At 37.5% G+C, this 17,914-nt stretch overlaps 1 protein-coding gene across 1 annotated transcript; it reads right to left on the bottom strand.

Moving 5' to 3' along the window:
- Window positions 1-11,397: 11,397 nt before the first annotated feature.
- On the bottom strand, window positions 11,398-12,362 carry LOC134673676 (uncharacterized). Its single transcript, XM_063531689.1, has one exon. The coding sequence runs from the start codon at window positions 12,309-12,311 to the stop codon at window positions 11,574-11,576; it is 738 nt and encodes a 245-aa protein (XP_063387759.1). The 5' UTR covers window positions 12,312-12,362; the 3' UTR covers window positions 11,398-11,573.
- Window positions 12,363-17,914: the final 5,552 nt, after the last annotated feature.

Raw genomic sequence — 17,914 nt, 5'->3', positions numbered from 1 at the left:
CGGCGTCAATGGCCATGAGGTCCGAAGAGCAGCCATCAATAACTACTCTGATCGACCGTTCTCTCAAGAAATCAGATAGCCAGCTACAGAAATCAGCAGGGATGCCGTAAGCAGGAAGCTTGCTAAGGAGACTTGCGTGCCAAACCCTGTCAAAGGCCTTCGAGATGTCCAGTGAAACAGCAAGCGCTTCACCGTTCCTCTCGATGGCCTCGCCGCAGCAATGCGTGACATACGCTAAAAGATCCCCAGTAGACCGACCTCGGCGAAAGCCATATTGACGGTCACTGAGCAGATCATTTGCTTCGAGGTATGCCAGCAGCTTGCCGTTAAGTACCCTTTCCATGACTTTACAGAGCATGGAGGTAATGGCGATTGGTCGGTAATTGCAGGGATCAGCACGACTACCCTTCTTGGGTACTGGCTGCACGTTTGCAAGCTTCCAGGATTTCGGCACCGTTCTTTTTTGGAGAGAGAGGCGGTACAGGCGTGTCAGTACAGGAGACAACTCAGGCGCACACTGCTTTAGTACACGTGCAGGTATACCGTCTGGTCCATTGGCCTTATTCACGTCAAGATTCAGCAGAGCTCGGCGTACCTCTTTTTGATGTATAGCAATTCTCTGCATAGAGGAACTGCATTGAGGTAGCGTAGGTGGAAGTTTTGAGCCTGCATCTAGACGTGAATTGCTCGCAAACAGAGAAGCAAACAAGTTAGCTTTCTCTGTCGCGGAGTGGGCCAGTGTCCCATCAGGTTTCTGCAGAGGTGGCAATGTGGGTCGGCAGAAGTTGGATTCGACCGCTTTCGACAGGGACCAGAACCGCTTGCTACCAGGAGGGTAGGAGGCGAGTTTGGCCCCTATTCGACTGACGTGGTCGAATCGAGCCTTTCGAAGCACCCGTTTGCAGGACTTGGCAGCTGAGTTAAAGGCTTTTTTCCTCGCGCGAACCCTCTGTGCTCCAGCTTTGGTATCGCGGGCTAGTACCCAAGCCTGGTATGCAGACTGCTTAAGGGCCTCGGCTCGAGCATAGTCCGAATTGTACCATGCTCGGGTCTTGTGATCGAGCGATAGGTCGGAGAACGGAATGAAATATTCCATTCCCTGCCGAATCACATCCGCAACAGCCTCAGCAGAACACGAGGGGTCACCCGAAGCCCAACATCTTTATTTATATATTTAATTTATATTTGTATATAATATATATCACTTCCAGAAGTAATTTGTTAATGTAATCTACAATCAGAAGAATAACAACTTATCAGAAATCATCTAAACATACTTAAAAATCCTAAAAGCTGCATACCGCTCTTACAATGCAGGTACGCCGCGCGACAAAAAACATTTTTTTTTACAGATTTATAAAAGAAAAATGTTTAACATGTTTACTATTCTATATAGTATGATAACTGGGCTATTCGCAGGTATTTTTTTTCTAGAGATAATCTTTATAGTTTTAATTTTGTAGAGGATTTTCGAAAAAAAAAGTGAGAAGATTTTTTTTGGTTTTTTAATTTCTCGATTTTTTTGTATGGGTGAGTAAAAATTTAGGCACAGAAATGAATTCTTCATCCCCGTATTACACGAAAAAGACACCAAACTTGATATAGTTGCGAGATGTATGCAGATATAAAGCTTAGAGTGAGGCGCGCCGGAGGCAATTTTCCCCCCCTCCCCTGCCCACCTGCTGGGGGGAACCTCTTGGCAACCGGGCTTAATCGGCTCAGATCACCCCCAGGAACACCTGTTTCAAGCGGTTTGCTTTGTCTCCAAAATGCAAGGTGGTGGACCTTAGAACACCGACTATCACTGTATTTCAGAGAACATTTCGACATTCGACAATTTTTTCCAAATTTTTTTTTTTGTTTCATTAGAATCTAGAGGCCTCTGTCTCCCGCCATGCCAAATCTCAGCGCGCTCGGACCAACTTGAAAAAATTAAAAAAAAAATCGGCCATTTTGATTTTTTTTAATGCAGTTTATTTTGTCTCGGGGCCCTCTATGACATTTGGTCGAGCACCCTCCACCTATCACGCACCGTTTAAAAGTTGCCATACAAAATAAAAGTGGCCAGTTTTCCCGCAATTGTAGCATTTTTCCAAAAAAAATTTTTTCATACGTATCTAGGGGACCCCGAGATTCCGTGACCAAAATTTCAGCGCGCTAGGACAAAATGTTTTTTCTTCCATTAATAAACATATTTAGCCTTAAAACTACGACGTTCAGATAAGAGTCACATCTGAAAGAATGTAGGTACCTATTTGAGTAAATTTTGAATTATAGTTGGGAGCTATTAGATTGGGGGTGAATAAACAAATCCAAAACGTTTTTCGTTTACACATGAAGTTAAAGTGACGTCACAAACTTTATTACTCCCTCCCTTTGTCATATGTCACATTCTGTTGACCCACCTCCATCTAAACGTGTGACGTAATTAATGGACCCCTAGTAGGTATAACATATAAAAAATAAAAAAAAATAAAAAATAAATATTTTAGGACATTCTTACACAGATTGACTAAGTCCCACAGTAAGCTCAAGAAGGCTTGTGTTGTGGGTACTCAGACAACGATATATATAATATACAAATACATACTTAAATACATAGAAAACACCCATGACTCAGGAACAAATATCTGTATCATCATACAAATAAATGCCCTTACTGGGATTCGAACCCAGGACCATCGGCTTCGCAGGCAGGGTCACTACCCACTAGGCCAGACCGGTCGTCAAAGATTAATATTAAGATTAATTAAGATTAATTAACATATTAAGATTAATTACGATTCATAAGAGCTTGTTGCTAGGCCTACATGAATAAAGTATATTTTGATTGATTGAAACTAAGGTAATCGTTTTAGTAAATACCATCGTATTTGCTCGGCAACGTTCGTTTTTCTCATGCTTCTTCAGTCAACCTCAGTACTTTCTGTACCGTGACTGACTGAAATAGCAAGACGCGTTCCGTACGTTTCCGTGACAATACGAAGGAAAATAATTATGCACTACATCTGTAGTAATTTGTAATGCGAAAGCAGTTCGAGTTTGTTCTGTTAGTAGCCGCCACAAGGGATTGACGTGTGGGGCTATTTGCAACTGTGCAGGCTGCACTTTGAGGCAGAGTATTTTTTGTAGCTCCATGCGAAATATTGTTTGATTTTTTTTATCATTCTGTCTGTTAAAGGATGACTCACGCTAGTCCGGGCCGGAGCTGCCGGCGCTTCGTGGCCCGGGCTCGGCCCGGTCTAGCGGGAGTCATCCTTTAATCAATAATGACCAAGCAGGCGCATTTTTTAAACTCTCTCGTCTTCTTATAGGTGTATCAACATTAATACTCTTACACCGACTCCTCAAGACTTACAACTTATTACGAGGACAAATAACGAAACTAAAATGATATATGTAGATAAATATACTTGTACATGTGGCAGAAAAAAACCAGTCAATTGCAATAAAATGATAGTTTTTAATAGGATCCAATTAAACTTGCTGTTGCAAACAAAAATACAGATACCTACGTTTTTGCATATTTTTTTAACGTTCCGGTAAGCATTCATTTTACAAGCATTTCATGATATTACTACGCGTAAAAATCTAAGTGGTTTTCAGTCCCCATTCGCATGCCAGCATGACCGGGTTTGAATTGATAAAACATTCCAACCAACAAAATATTACTAGCAAAAATAAACCTCATAAATCGAAGCGAAATATTTCGCTGGTATTCAGAGAGCGCAGAACTACTGAGCGAATAGTAGAAAGGAAAGGTATAAAAGCTTCACCCTTTCTAAAAACACGTAAATAGAAGAACGGAGCGTTCCGTTCGGTTCCAATGGCGGCACACACGCGCGCGGCGCACACCGCGCCACATACGTGGAATAAACGACGTGAAATGGGAAAAAAGTTAAATATGTATGAGTGCGGGTAAATATAAAAATCGGTATATAAAGCCGTTTATATATAATGTAGGTGGAAAGCGCGCTGCCGGTTGCTCGCACGGCAGTCGCTCTCGGGCCTTGCAAGCGCGCGCTCCATACAGCCTCCGGCCGGAACGCGGCCGGCCCACCGCGTGTTTCATAGTTCACTAACAAACTTTGACACTAAAACTTTACAATGACTTAGTTAAGTGATTCTGTGTAAATATTAAAGATAAAAACTTAAAATTGACATTTGTGTGGAAGTTTCTAAAACTCGACAGGTAAGTGTTTACCGAAGTTTGAGAGTAAAAACAATGATTTTGCGTCCAAACTGTGACGCGGGCCTCTTCCAACTTTGGAAAAGTTTCGAGCAGATAATAATTTATCTGTTAAATGATGTGTTTTCTTGACAATGGAATTACGTTTTATTCTGTCAAACTTTTATTAGAATTTGGACGTTTATATTTGTTTTTACCCAGAGTATGCGATTCTGAATTCTTCTGATAAAATTAATTCGTGATCATGATATAGGTACCTATTATTTTAGCGATGCGTTAATTAATCTTCTAAAACCAAGAATAAACTTTCTTACAAAACTTTTTAGCTACGACAATGTGAAATGGAGCCATGAATGAATTCAAAGTAATTCATTAGGTTTTTGTAAATGTTCTAAATTAGGTACTTCTTTGTTTTATCAAACAATTCCCGGAACATTTATGAACTTCTTTATCACGGACAAAATAATTCTTAATTACAATCGTATTTATTTTTATATCTAGGTATTTAGTTAAAAATAACCAATAAACTAAAACTGTATACATTAGCAGTATGGCAGTCCAATTCGAACGTACACTGATATCAGAAATACCTACATCTAACTAAACATCATTCAGTTATCATGCATTTCGCTCTTACTTATCCGTTAATATATTGACGAGGGCGTGACGGACGATAACTAAATTCTGATGTCAGTGTACCTACGTTCGAAATGGCCTGTGAGAAGTTTAATTTAAGTAAGTATGTAGTTTTTTTTTGTCATGTATAATATTCGGATTAAAATTGTTAGCCAGAATTATTTCAAACTGGCGATTGTTGTATAGACTATACTAACTATGTATACGCTAGGTATTTAATCAATTAATTTACTTGACGCATAATTCATTGTTACTACATAAATTGACGTAATAAATCTTTGTCTCTGGTTACTTTTATACAGATATTCGTTATTTACGATACATGTGCGGAAAGTAGGATGGTGGTGTGGCATAAAAGTTAATATTTCATAAAACAGCAAACCATGAAGCGCTAGTGGCCTAGCGGTAAGAGCGTGCGATTTGTAATCCGGAGGTCGCGGGTTCAAACCCCGGCTCGTACCAATGAGTTTTTCGGAACTTATGTACGAAATATCATTTGATATTTACTAGTCGCTTATCGGTGAAGGAAAACACCGTGAGGAAACCGGACTAATCCCAATAAGGCCTAGTTTCCCCGCTGGGTTGAAAGGTCAGATGGCAGTCGCTTTCGTAAAAACTAGTGCCTACGTCAAATCACGGGATTAGTGGTCAAGCGGACCCCGGGCTCCTATGTGAGCCGTAGCAAAATGCCGGGATAACGCGAGGAAGAAGAAAACAGCAAACCATGGTCACCCTCAGACAACTACATAATATATCACGTTTACGTTGACACTATTCAGCGTACCTACTAACAATTTGCCTTCGGCAATTTACAAACGTAAAGCCGTTTGTAAATAGACGACGCCGTTTGTAAACGGCGGATTCAAATAAATACATTGAATGAATGCAGTCGATCGTCCAAAAATCGTACGCAAGATAATCAAAACCAAACTTATACTGTCTGCTGAATACCCTTTACCTGCAGTTTGGCAGAAGAAAAAAAATCTGTCAAATAGAGTTTATTTCACCTGAATAAATGATTTATTTATTTTTTTCTTCTGGATTATCCTATCAGCTTAGTAAATTGGGGTTAACCAGCGCATACAGACTAGTCGGCAAAAATAGGCAATACTGGTATCGACCGAGCTACCGAAATAAATCAGCCGTCTCGCCTCAGCCGTAAGGCGTCCGTCTGTTCAGAACAATTAATCAGTTGTTATTATTTCCACCATAGGTATTAGGTACACGCCGCAACATATTGGCTCAATTTGTTGAGCGAAATACGCCTGACAGGCCAGGTTATCCAAAAAAGAAAGATTCTATATGTTTCTGTAGTCCATAAACTATCATTTATTTTCTAAGTATTTGATGATATAAATCTGTAGTTAACTTCAGTAATAAATGAATGCTTCCATTGGACTTTGTGAGTGCTTAACTAAAGTATATCCGTCTTTTGTTCACGTAAAATATAATGTGACATGTTTGCAAAGTTTATAAAAACAGTTAAAGTTATAGGTAGTCTCATAATTTCTAACTAGTAAATGTTTTAAATCACAACGGGTCTAGAATTTCTCTCGCAAAACCTAGCTCTTTAATATCTATCTCTTAAATGTCCACGTAAAAGAACCTGTCCTTAACCGGCTGTTATTATTTCCTTCGCCACAACACATCGCTACAATTTGTTCCCCTCGCAAATTTCGTCTGACAGTTAAATTAGTCCGAGACCGCAAATAAATGAAACTCCCTCGTCCCGCAATAGGCGGCTATTTCATTACACGTTCGTAAATACGACGAAACGAGTGCGTCGCTTTAAGAGCTTAAGAGCGAACGCTCACACTTAGAAACGGAAATGGATTTTTATATTCGTATCAGATTTTGGATTTCATTTCCATAATTATGATTTGTTCATTAAGCCATATTGTTATTGAAGGTATCTGGTCCACTGAATAGAACCACAGTTAAGAGTATAAGGAAATAATAATCAATAAAAAGTACATATTTTCAATAGCCTGCCGGTATAAAACCACGACAAATTGGAATTTTATCAGGCATTTAAATTAGCCCGAACCCGCGAATAAATGAAACTGTGCTAGCCCTCCAATGGGCCAGCCAATTCAACGCTCGCGTAATGGAATGTTGGACGTCCATCGGCTAGGTATTATGACAAACCACTTTGAATGTGTAAATATAATGCGCCTTTTTAATTAGGATACTGATTTGTTATATTATAAAATAAATGACAGTATCATGTTAATTAAATATGTAACATATATGTCTGAAATAGTACTTGGACAAAGTTGCTGTAGCAGCGCAGACTACACAGTGCTACACAGGCACCGCATTATGAAGTGTTTACAAAGGTCACCACACATAGGCACAATTTACTTGTAAAATGCTCCGATTTGAGCAGCATAACTGAGTTGTACTCTACACCGTTTTATATTATAACTCAGGGACACCTCTAAAGCTTAATTTTGGTAAATATTTTTAATTTACACGAGTACTTGTCGTAATTTGTGGACACAACTGAAATAAGCGGTCGTGCTCGGTTGTCTATGTGCTCCGTCTAATAGTTGAGGTCTGGGTTATAACCGCGAAAATCGAAGTTCGCAAATTGCGGGCATTTTTCTTTGTCAGTCTAATTACGCCTTCATTGGAGTAAAAGAGAAAGATCCCCACAATTTGCGATTTTCGGTTTTCGCGGTAGCCCCTCTGTGCGTAGCAGCGGTACTTACTGCTGCAGCGTTATCGCGGGCGATCTCACTATCACTATCTCCTTGATTAAATTAGTACGAGTAGCGGATTACACTTAGGTAGGTCTGTATATAATAATCGCGATAGCAATGCGGCAACGATATCATCGCAATTTCCCAAGTAAATTGACTGTGAAATTACCCGCATCAAAGCTGTTGTGGTCGCAATCCAAATGTCACCTTAACATAGAGTTGATAGCAAAGAGAATTTAGAACTGAGGCGTATTGTTAAAGTAAATTTTGTAGTCATAGTAATATTCAATTTTTTTTAAATAAATTACGAGTACCTATATTGGAATTACTTATTTACAATACAATATTTGGTTTACAATATTTGGTTATTTGGCAGAGACTACTTACCTATTCTATTCTAACACCACTGCTGGATACATGATCAAAAAGTCATGTTTATCAAGCCTAGCTACCTTCAGTGCCTTCGTCTTGTCAAAGTAAAAGTGCTTTCTTTGTTATTTTATAAAACCTTTCCAAAGGATTTAGCAAAAAGAGTTTTATTGAACACTTTACTTTTGTTCTCTTCTTTTAACTGTTATTGTTTTGTCTTTTCTTTAACAAAAACGGTTTTATTGTGTTTCGTTCAATTCGAGTAAAATCAATACCTTAGTGAAACAAAAACTGTGGTTAATTCACCTTTATTTTCATTACCCATATTTCAATAAAATATTTTCATAGTAACATTAAAATCACAATTTTGTAATAATTTCAGCGGCCTCCCTGGCGATTCAGTTTAATGTACAATTTAATGGCTGATATTACCAACAGTGAAATATTCAATATTGGAATTTCAAATCCGCGGGGAATGATTCTAATGAATGCCATAAGAAAAGTTAATGCCGCACGGAAGCTGTAATAAAGAAAATCTTTTAACGGTTTTGAAGTTCAAAACCGTTTTGAACCTCTTTAGCAGTTTTAAAATAAATTATTTCTTGGTCCTCTGGAATTGTATAAGCAGTGTTTTGTTCTACGACTACTTAAATAACTATTTAAGTGTGTAAATTCAATAGCAGTACAATGCCTGTTGCTCTAATTGTATGTGTAGAACTCCACTTTATATTATGGTTTACAGAGAACCTTATTAAAATACATTAAGGCTTTAGATTGCTGGAATCCTTTCCACTTGGAATCCTCATTGCTTGGATTCCAGTGTTCCTAGTTCCTATAAGCTAAGATGTAAGAATTTATTCTGTGCTCATACTGATACGCTAGTGCCCTCGACTCGGCAAGCAAATTACGTACAATTCGGGTACTTTCCCACTTTAAACATAACCTTCTGTAAATATAATTTTGAGAATGTGAAAGAAAATTAAACATGAAGGTCAAAATCAATATAGAGGCGTTTTGAATACGGATCGTGAGGACTTCGAGCAACACCGGCTTCCGACACGTGAGGAGCATCCGTTTCCATTTGTATGTTTAGAATATTTTTGGGTTTTGATAGATTATTGTCATCGAAACGTTGGGTCAATAACATTGCCATACGCGAGTCTCCAATCAATTTCGGAATCTGTTTACGTTTAATTATAACCGTATGCAGAGCTTTGCCCGCAATAATTCGAATAATCCAATATTTTTCAGTATCCAATTAAGCAACCCCCACGGTTAAACGACCATTTGTGTACCTTATTGCAACGTTATAGGGGTTTTTAAAGCATGTGTGTGTTTGCATACTGATAATAAATACTCACTTTATCGCCGGTGCCCAATAATTAAGTTTTACAGTTTGTAATTTTCCGCCCGGACTGTTTTTGTTTTAATTATGTGTTTATTTTATACCTGATTTTGTAACTTTTGTGTTTACCTACTTTTATATCATACGTGTGAGTACAATTTAGTCAGCAACCTACATAGTCATGAGATTTGGTGTAGACTATAGGTTGTTCTGAATGGAGTCGTGGCATTTCCAACCTAAGGCCTTAGACAGACAAAATTTAATCGAAAATAAATAATACAACTAAATAAAACGCTGTATAATATTTAGAGAGCTCCATATGTTAAATTGTTCTACCTACTTATTTAGTAGTAGCAGAGATATATATAACTTCGTATAAGATAAATAAAGTCTAAGAAAAAAACGTGCCTCGGATGTGGAGAAAAAGTCATTCTCGAATAGATGGCGCCATTATAATTTATACCTTTGGCCTATTGTCGGCTAGATGGCGTTGACGACACCGTTTGATATTCAACAATTTTAACACATATCAGTTAAAGAACATGGGTCAGTATGGAACAATAAAAAATAAAAATAATTTATCCGTAAACATATTTTGATTAATTTATACATTTTCAATTTTCTTTTAAGTTTTAATCGTGTGTCGATAGATGGCAGTAAATGTACCGTGACTACAAAATTGACAATGACAGGACCCCTCTGTACTATCTATTCTTTTTGGTAGTAGGCAATGCTTTATTTTCCTTTTGGAACATAATATTAGCTGATATCACATACGTGCCACAGTGACCGAGCCCTTAAATATAATATCGAAGAGATGGCAAATAACGATCCCTAAGCCGCAATATCTCAAGGGAATTAAGGGATCCATCATCAGTCGAAGGATAGGTACTTATATACTAGTAATATATTGCTTTCGGCACTAGTTGACAACTAATACGTAACTTGAAAGACATTATCTTAAGTTCTCGTTCCTCTTGGGGCTAAAGTTCGGTATTAACTGTATATAGACTTTTAATGTTTTCTTTTTTGTAGTATATATACCTGCAAATTGAAAAACTATGGTTGATGAGTAAATGAGATCGTTTTGGGCATTTCACTCCACGTTATATCCTCCGTATGTGTTATTTTATTATTTATTAGATTTTCCTAGCGTCTTTGTCCACCTAGATTTAGGGATTGCATCCAGTGATTAGGTAAAAGTTAGGTTCAAGAATTGTTCCTGCATTTTTACTTAGCCGAGTTAAAATATCAAAACGTTTTTTTAAATTCAAATTATGTGACTTAGTGCCAAGTTACAAGCTCCAACTTACAACCATAGTATGATAATAGTATTACTTAATCTGACGTTAGCCTTTTATATGTAGAGCGGAAGCACGGTGGTCAGCACCTGCGCTACAAGGACGTGCTCAAACGGCATCTGAACGCTTGCGCCATCGACACTGAGCATTGGGAGGAGCTTGCTGGAAGAAGGTCATCTTGGCGTTCTGCCATCCATAACGGTGTCAAAATGTTCGAGGATAACCGCCTCACAAGCTTAGACACAAAACGCCAATTACGAAAAGAGAGACCTAAGCCCTACGTGTACACGCTCAACGAAGCTGGCCAACTTTATTGTCACACGTGCAATAGAATTTTTAAGACCAAGTTCGGCCTGGCCAGCCACATAAGAGCTCACGCCAGACAACGTCCATGATATTTGTTTAGGGTCGCCGTCATCGAAAACGATGAGGAGGACTATATATATATATATATGTAGAATAATTAACATATCACTTTTTTTTCTTTTCCAGGTCAACAATGTCGCCCTTTCTTTTAGTAGCGGTTTTTGGTAAGTATTTTTATCGTGAATATTTACTAGTTAGGTACTTACCTATATTATGTATATTTATTTTATTTATATATACTATATTATCGCCAGTCGTATTCAAACTTCAAACTTTATTATCAAGCAGTGTATTTATAACCATAAAAAGTATGTATGTGTTTAGATTATTCGTTTATTCTTTTTATACGACAGAATCCTCGCAGCAATAAGCATGGCATTATTAATGGAATCACCAATTGATCATAAGTATCATAAATATTTAAAAAACATAGTATATATAATGTCGAAATTCTGTTGCATCGAGTTTGAAATGTTTGAATATTCAAATTCAAATTCAAATTCAAATAATTTATTTCAGAATAAAATTCCATATATGTACATTCCATTTACAATAAGATAATTACAATAAAATTAAAATTAAGTAAAGTATAATTAAATATGTTAGTAACATTAGGTAATTCTTAAAACTATGTTAGTAAAGGTACCTACACTTATTTAAATTTATTTCCCCACTGCGGTATGGAGCTGAATCCATCGCCGCAGTATCGGGGAGTCCCACCTCTCAGCCAGTGTTTGCAGGATGGTGTTCGTGGAGCCACGCACACGCCTCATCATCGAGGCGGCCCGTTTCCTGATTACGGCGTGAAAGCCATCAATTTGCCGCTCCGCAAACATCGTGGAGGCGCTGCAGTGTCGTGGCAGCCCGAACAGCACCCTACACGCATCATTATACTGGACACGCAGGGCGCCGTATGCACGCTGCGTATGTCTGACCCAAAGGCTGCACGTGTAAAAAGATTGGCAGTACGCCCTAAAAAGGGTTACTTTGACTTTATCAGTACAACGTGCAAACCGCCGGGCCAGCATATTACAACGCACAGCCAGCGCCCTACGTTCCCTCTCTATATCAAGATTGTCGCTTAAGTCATCGGTGACCCAGTGGCCTAAATATTTAAATTGTTGTACTTGTTTTAACGGCGCCCCATATAACCTGACAGGTGGTACATCGAGATATGTTTTAGTGCCAGCCTTGAAAACCATGAACTCGCTCTTGTCTGCGTTATATTTAAGTCCATGGACCTCGGCGTATGACTCACAGATGTGTAACATTTTCTGTAACGCACTAATCGAGGGGCTGAGCAACACCATATCATCCGCATAACTGATGTTGTTTATGCAAACTCCGTCTACTGAGCATCCTACGCTGGTGTTGCTGAGCTCCTCGATGAGCCGGTTCATGTACAGGCTGAAGAGCCGAGGCGAGCTTAACCCCCCCTGCCGCACCCCGCACTCCAACCCATACACTTCCGAGTGCGCACCCGCCCATTTAACATTGTTTTTCTGCCTGCTGTACCAGTACCTCATAATGGAAATTACTTCACCAGATATGTTAGTCTCTTCCTTCATCTTCAGCCACAGCCTATCGTACGATACCAGGTCAAAAGCCTTTGATAAGTCCAGATAACAGGCAAATACAGGTGTCTTTCTAGCTGTGTAATATTGAACAGTCTGCTTGAGACTCAGGATGGCACTTTCAGTGGATAGGCCAGGTCGGAACCCGAATTGAGCATCATGTAAATGTATGTGCCTATCCAAATGTCTGTCAAGCAGCCTGTCCAATATCTTAGCTATGACGTTTGCCAGTGAAATAGGCCTGTAGTTGGACACGTCAGAGGCATCTCCGGTCCTATTTTTTAGAATAGGTACAACAACTGTGTGCATCAGATCATCTGGTAGATAGCAATGACTAAGGCACAAATTGAAAAACATTGCCAGGACCCTCGGTAAGTGAACCCCGGCGTACTTCAATAGCGAATAGCTTCAGCATTTGTCCCAGCTCGCTAAGTGGGGCTCTACAGACATCTTAAAGCTATGTCGACGTTCTGTTTAGCTATTTGTCGAATTTGGGACGGTCAGACTGATATTCAATAAGGTATGCAAGCGGATTGTTTGTTGATATTGTGATTTGGGAGTTCATTCAAGTGATTTTAGTTATTAGGAACGCGGACTAACTTTTCAAACTTTAATAATAATCGGTAAAAGAAAAATATCGTGAGAAGACGGGTATACATAATGTATGTATACGAAGAAATTGACAGGTGTATGACCTCTCCAATCCAATTAGGGTGGGGACTCTAGCTCAATTACCCAGAAGTAAATTTTTGTAACTACCTGACTAGCTCACGATCTTTTTCGCAGCCTCTCCAATAACCCTATTATTTGGGATATAATACAAAGCGGTTTTTATTGAATTTCCATATCCTTAATTGGACAATGTAAATACTGGATAAATCTTTGTTGTTCTTCTCGGTACTTAAAGTTTTCCCGTTTTTTCCTACCCAAATACAGATGTGCAAGTTGCCGAAAGTTTCAGAAAATTTGGAAAAGTACTCGGAAATTTCAAAGGAAGTTAAAGAAACTCATTTTGGAGCGGAAAATTTCGATCCCCATACAAAAATACGAGAAGATTCCGAAATTTTTCAATGTGGAAATTAACTTTCTGACAGCACTTCAGTATGCCCAAATATCATGACGACTATTAAACGCCAGGGAGATTGAACTAATGACCGAACAAATTATTTCGATACTTATCGAAATAAGCAGCCAATACACAAATAAATACAAAACTGTCAGACTCTTAACTAAATTAATGACTGTTTCAATATATACTTAACATTAAAACGATCCTATTTGTGTAATCATATTTTGAAAATGATATCCCCGCCACGGCTCCATAATACCCTTCAAAATAATTTGAAGTGTTTTCCTTGTTTCGCAAAGACCTTAATGGCTGTACGAAATAGAATCTTCTTTAAGCTGCCTTTTTTCTCCCGATTTACTTTCTTATTAGATAATAACTCTTACTAATTACGTCATTAAAACGAATTGTACGAAATTTCCATAGTATTGGTTTACTTAAGACTTATTATACTTTCTCTGGGAAGGAATTAGGTAGGATATAAAATAATAAAAATAAATAGGTAGGTAAATAATATGGGCTTATGTCTGAAATAAACGATTGATTGATTGATATACCTATTATACAGATCAGTCGTCACATCATCATCATCATATCTGCATAAACTGCTTTAGCAAGCCGAAAGCCTTTCTCAATGGTCGCCAGTCACCACAACGATCCACCAGTCCAGACCATCCATCAACCTTGTAGAAGGCAACCTTAGCTGCTGGGGTCTTAAGTGGAAGTCTTTCGGATGATATGATGATGATGAGATTCATGAATATAAATATTAGAAGCCAAACTACCAGATATTTGACTTTACGGGCGAGAAGTGGAATAGTGGGGACACAATTAATTATTTTAATTGAATTAGAATTTTACGCTTTATGTAGTTCTCAACGGCAGGATGCCTGGGAGGAGTTATATAATCGCGGTCGTTTGCCTAAAATGATCCGGATGAATGACCCTATAAGGAATAATTTTCATCATTCTGTATTGCCATGGTCATAAACATGTATACGTATGCTTACGTTATTTCATATAATTTAGGTTAAACTGTGTAGATGTTTATGACTAGGACTATAGAATAGCTGTATGAAAATTTAATGGTATGGTTATTAAAATTATTTTAATTGGGTTGCAGGTTAAAGTCGTAACATACTTACATATATTTTATTTAATAATGTAAAAGTGTTTTACAAAAATCGGTAGGTAATTTTATTTATTCTTAAGTTCCGCTGGTTTTTCTATGACTAAATAATCTAAAATCTAATACAACGTTACGGAATTTTCAAAACAGGACAAACAAATATATGTACCTATACGCTTTATCTAATCGTTATTTAAAATGCCTCGTTTTTATAAAATAATGTTATGTGTGACAATAAAACACAATCCAGCCATTCAATGAGTCAAACTCTTTAGAAAAACAGCCAAAGAACTAAATACACACATACCCTCGTAAAACATAGGTATATTACATTTATAAATAATCCAACAGGGGTCTACTCGACCCACCATTAATAAACGATACACCATTAAGTCGGTATCTTAGCAATATTAGCAGAAAAAAGTGCCTTTCATTGAAGCTCAACTGGATATTAAAGAATCCTCAAAAGTAGATAGAATTTTACCTTGACGGGCGAGATCTTTGATAAAAAAGGTATGAAAGGAACGGGTATTATCCTTGGTGTGCCGGGGGCGATGTTGATCGAGTCACCTTGCTTCCGAGCGGCTAATTGTTTGTCATGGACGCTGGAACTCTAAAATGCTGGATATGACTGCTATTAGCCAATAGAGGAATGGTAAAACCTTGATAAATCGGTAAGAAACTTTATATGTGTGAGGCAATGTTAAGCTTACCTTAGGGATCATCCATTAATTACGTCACCCGAATTTCTAGGTTTTTTGACCCCTACCAGGGGACCAAGTGTGACAAGGAGGGCCTTGTCACACTTGGTCACATTTTGCAAAGCCCTCCCCACATGGTGTGATGTCACATTTTAGACAATTTTGTTTTTAACGAAATCGGCAATACTAACTCGGCATTATTTGTTACTACCTTTTTTGTTCCCGACAACTACCTACGTTGTCGTAGCCATCGCCTCCTAGATAATGGAACCATTCACACGACTGCACACCAGTACTCTCCAATTGTCCGTTCCCGGACACTCCTTAATAATTTCTTATCTTTGCACCTAACTCCGTCTTGTTTGCCGACGAAAGTCATAAACTTTTTAAAGATTTTTTACGTTTTTGCGAATCAAACATGTAATAGGTAGCTTATTAATCGCTTTATTATTACTTAGGTACTTAATTTTACTACTTGATTTTACAGTGCATTGGTGTTAGCTGTAATGCTGTAAAATTTGATTTCAATAAATATCAATATCAATTATTTTTTTAATAAAAAAATATTTTTGGTAAAAGAAATATTAGTAATTTTATAACACAAAACCAATTAGGAACGAAAATTACCTACTTACAAAACCTCATTATTTAAATGTACAGCGAATAAAAAAATATAAATTAATTTTCGGTTACTGATGAATAGTGATGAAGTTAAAATGACGTCACAATGTTTGTGACTCCCCTCTCCCCCATGTCGCAACCTGTCACATTTTCTTGACCCCCTCCTGCCCCCTAAACGTGTGACGTAATTAATGGATGACCCCTTATGAGCCGCTAATTGTATGGCATAGTTGCAGAATTATGAAACATTGGAAGTGACTGTCTTAAGAAAAAAAAATATATACAGTGAAACCGGCAGCTCTTCAGCCTAGCAAGAGAAGAAGTCTTTTTTTCCACGGAAGCGTCCAATTCTCAACTATCTCACTCCGCTTCTACTTTTGCCTTCCGCAAATTTGGCATTTAAGGTTAGCGTATACTCATATGTGGTCAAAAAAGATAATTCCTCTGTCAAGCATCCTACGCAGTGTAAGAGACGGTAAGAGGCAGTCACCTGCCTAAAGGGACATTCAGCAAAATTCGAAGTAAATATCTTGATAAGAAAGAGAAAAGTACTTATCCTGTCTACTAGTTACTACTTACTAAATCCGTAAGACAGTTGTATGACTTGTTTGGTTTTGTAATCAAATCAATCAATCAAAATCAAAATATACTTTATTCATGTAGGCCTAGCAACAAGCTCTTATGAATCGTAATTAATCTTAATCTAATTATCAGAGCAATTTATTGATGTTAATATTATTCCATAATAAAATTGGATTATTATACATGTCAAATTTAACACTAAGAATTTCACAAAAGGATCGTCAAACATTAAAAAAAAAATTGTATAAAAAAACTACTAGTCTAGAATTTCTAGAATAAAATCTAAATGTCAAAAAAGCATAAGTAACAAACAAGTAGATAGTATTACATCGGAATATCCATTTCCTCATCAATAATCAAATATACCTAATAAATAAATAATCATTTCGAATAACAATTAATCCCACGTTGTATTATCATTCATGTAGTCCTGTGTGGTATAATAAGCTTTGGAAATAAGTTTACGCTTTACATAATTCTTAAATTTATTAATAGATAATTCAGTAATATGGTTTGGAAGTTTATTATAAAATCTTACACAATTACCCATGAATGATTTTTTAATTTTATGGAGCCGAGTGAAGGGCACTGCGAACTTATGTTTATTTCTAGTATTAATATTATGGATTTCACAATTTTTCCTAAAATTTACAATATTTTTATGTACATACAGAATATTCTCATTAAATGTATTGACAGTGCACTGTCATTATGTCAATTTCCTTAAATTTATCTCTAAGTGAGTCTCTATGGTTCATTTTGTATATTGCTCGAATAGCCCTCTTCTGCAGAACAAAAATGGTATTTATCTCTGAAGCACCGCCCCACAGTAAAATACCATATGCCATAATGCTATGGAAGTAACTAAAATATACTAATCGAGCTGTTTTCACATCAGTTGTACTAGTTTGGATGACACTTCTAGGTACCAATTGAATCGACACATCGCCGACATCAGGGACTGCAGTTAGTTTAACGAATTACTTGTGTCGCACGTTTAAGATACAGCGGTGTGGCATCGCGCCCGATTTGAACTTTAAGATACGTCAGATAGATCTAGAAACGATATGGATTAGATATTAGATATGTCAGTGATTAGATTAGATATGACGTTTCTTCAAACAAAAACATCATTATTATTATTAGGTGCCAAGCGGACTCAAGCCTCCATTGATGAGCCATAGCAAAAAGACGGGACTACTCGAGGAAGATAATTCCAAAGGGTGGATTGGTAACCCTACTATCGCGGGGGTTAAGTTCAGCCTCAGGCAGAAACTATTTTTGTTCCAATCGTGCTTTTTGACATACGAACGTGGCAATCAGATTAGAA

The sequence above is a fragment of the Cydia fagiglandana genome, chromosome 18, assembly GCF_963556715.1.
Source record: "Cydia fagiglandana chromosome 18, ilCydFagi1.1, whole genome shotgun sequence".
NCBI classification, from domain to species: Eukaryota; Metazoa; Arthropoda; class Insecta; order Lepidoptera; family Tortricidae; genus Cydia; species Cydia fagiglandana.
This window is presented reverse-complemented; position numbering and strand designations above follow the sequence as displayed.

Coding starts and splice junctions, on each gene's coding strand:
- LOC134673676 (XM_063531689.1), bottom strand. CDS start 12,311: ATGAACCGGCTCATCGAGGAGCTCAGCAACACCAGCGTAGGATGCTCA.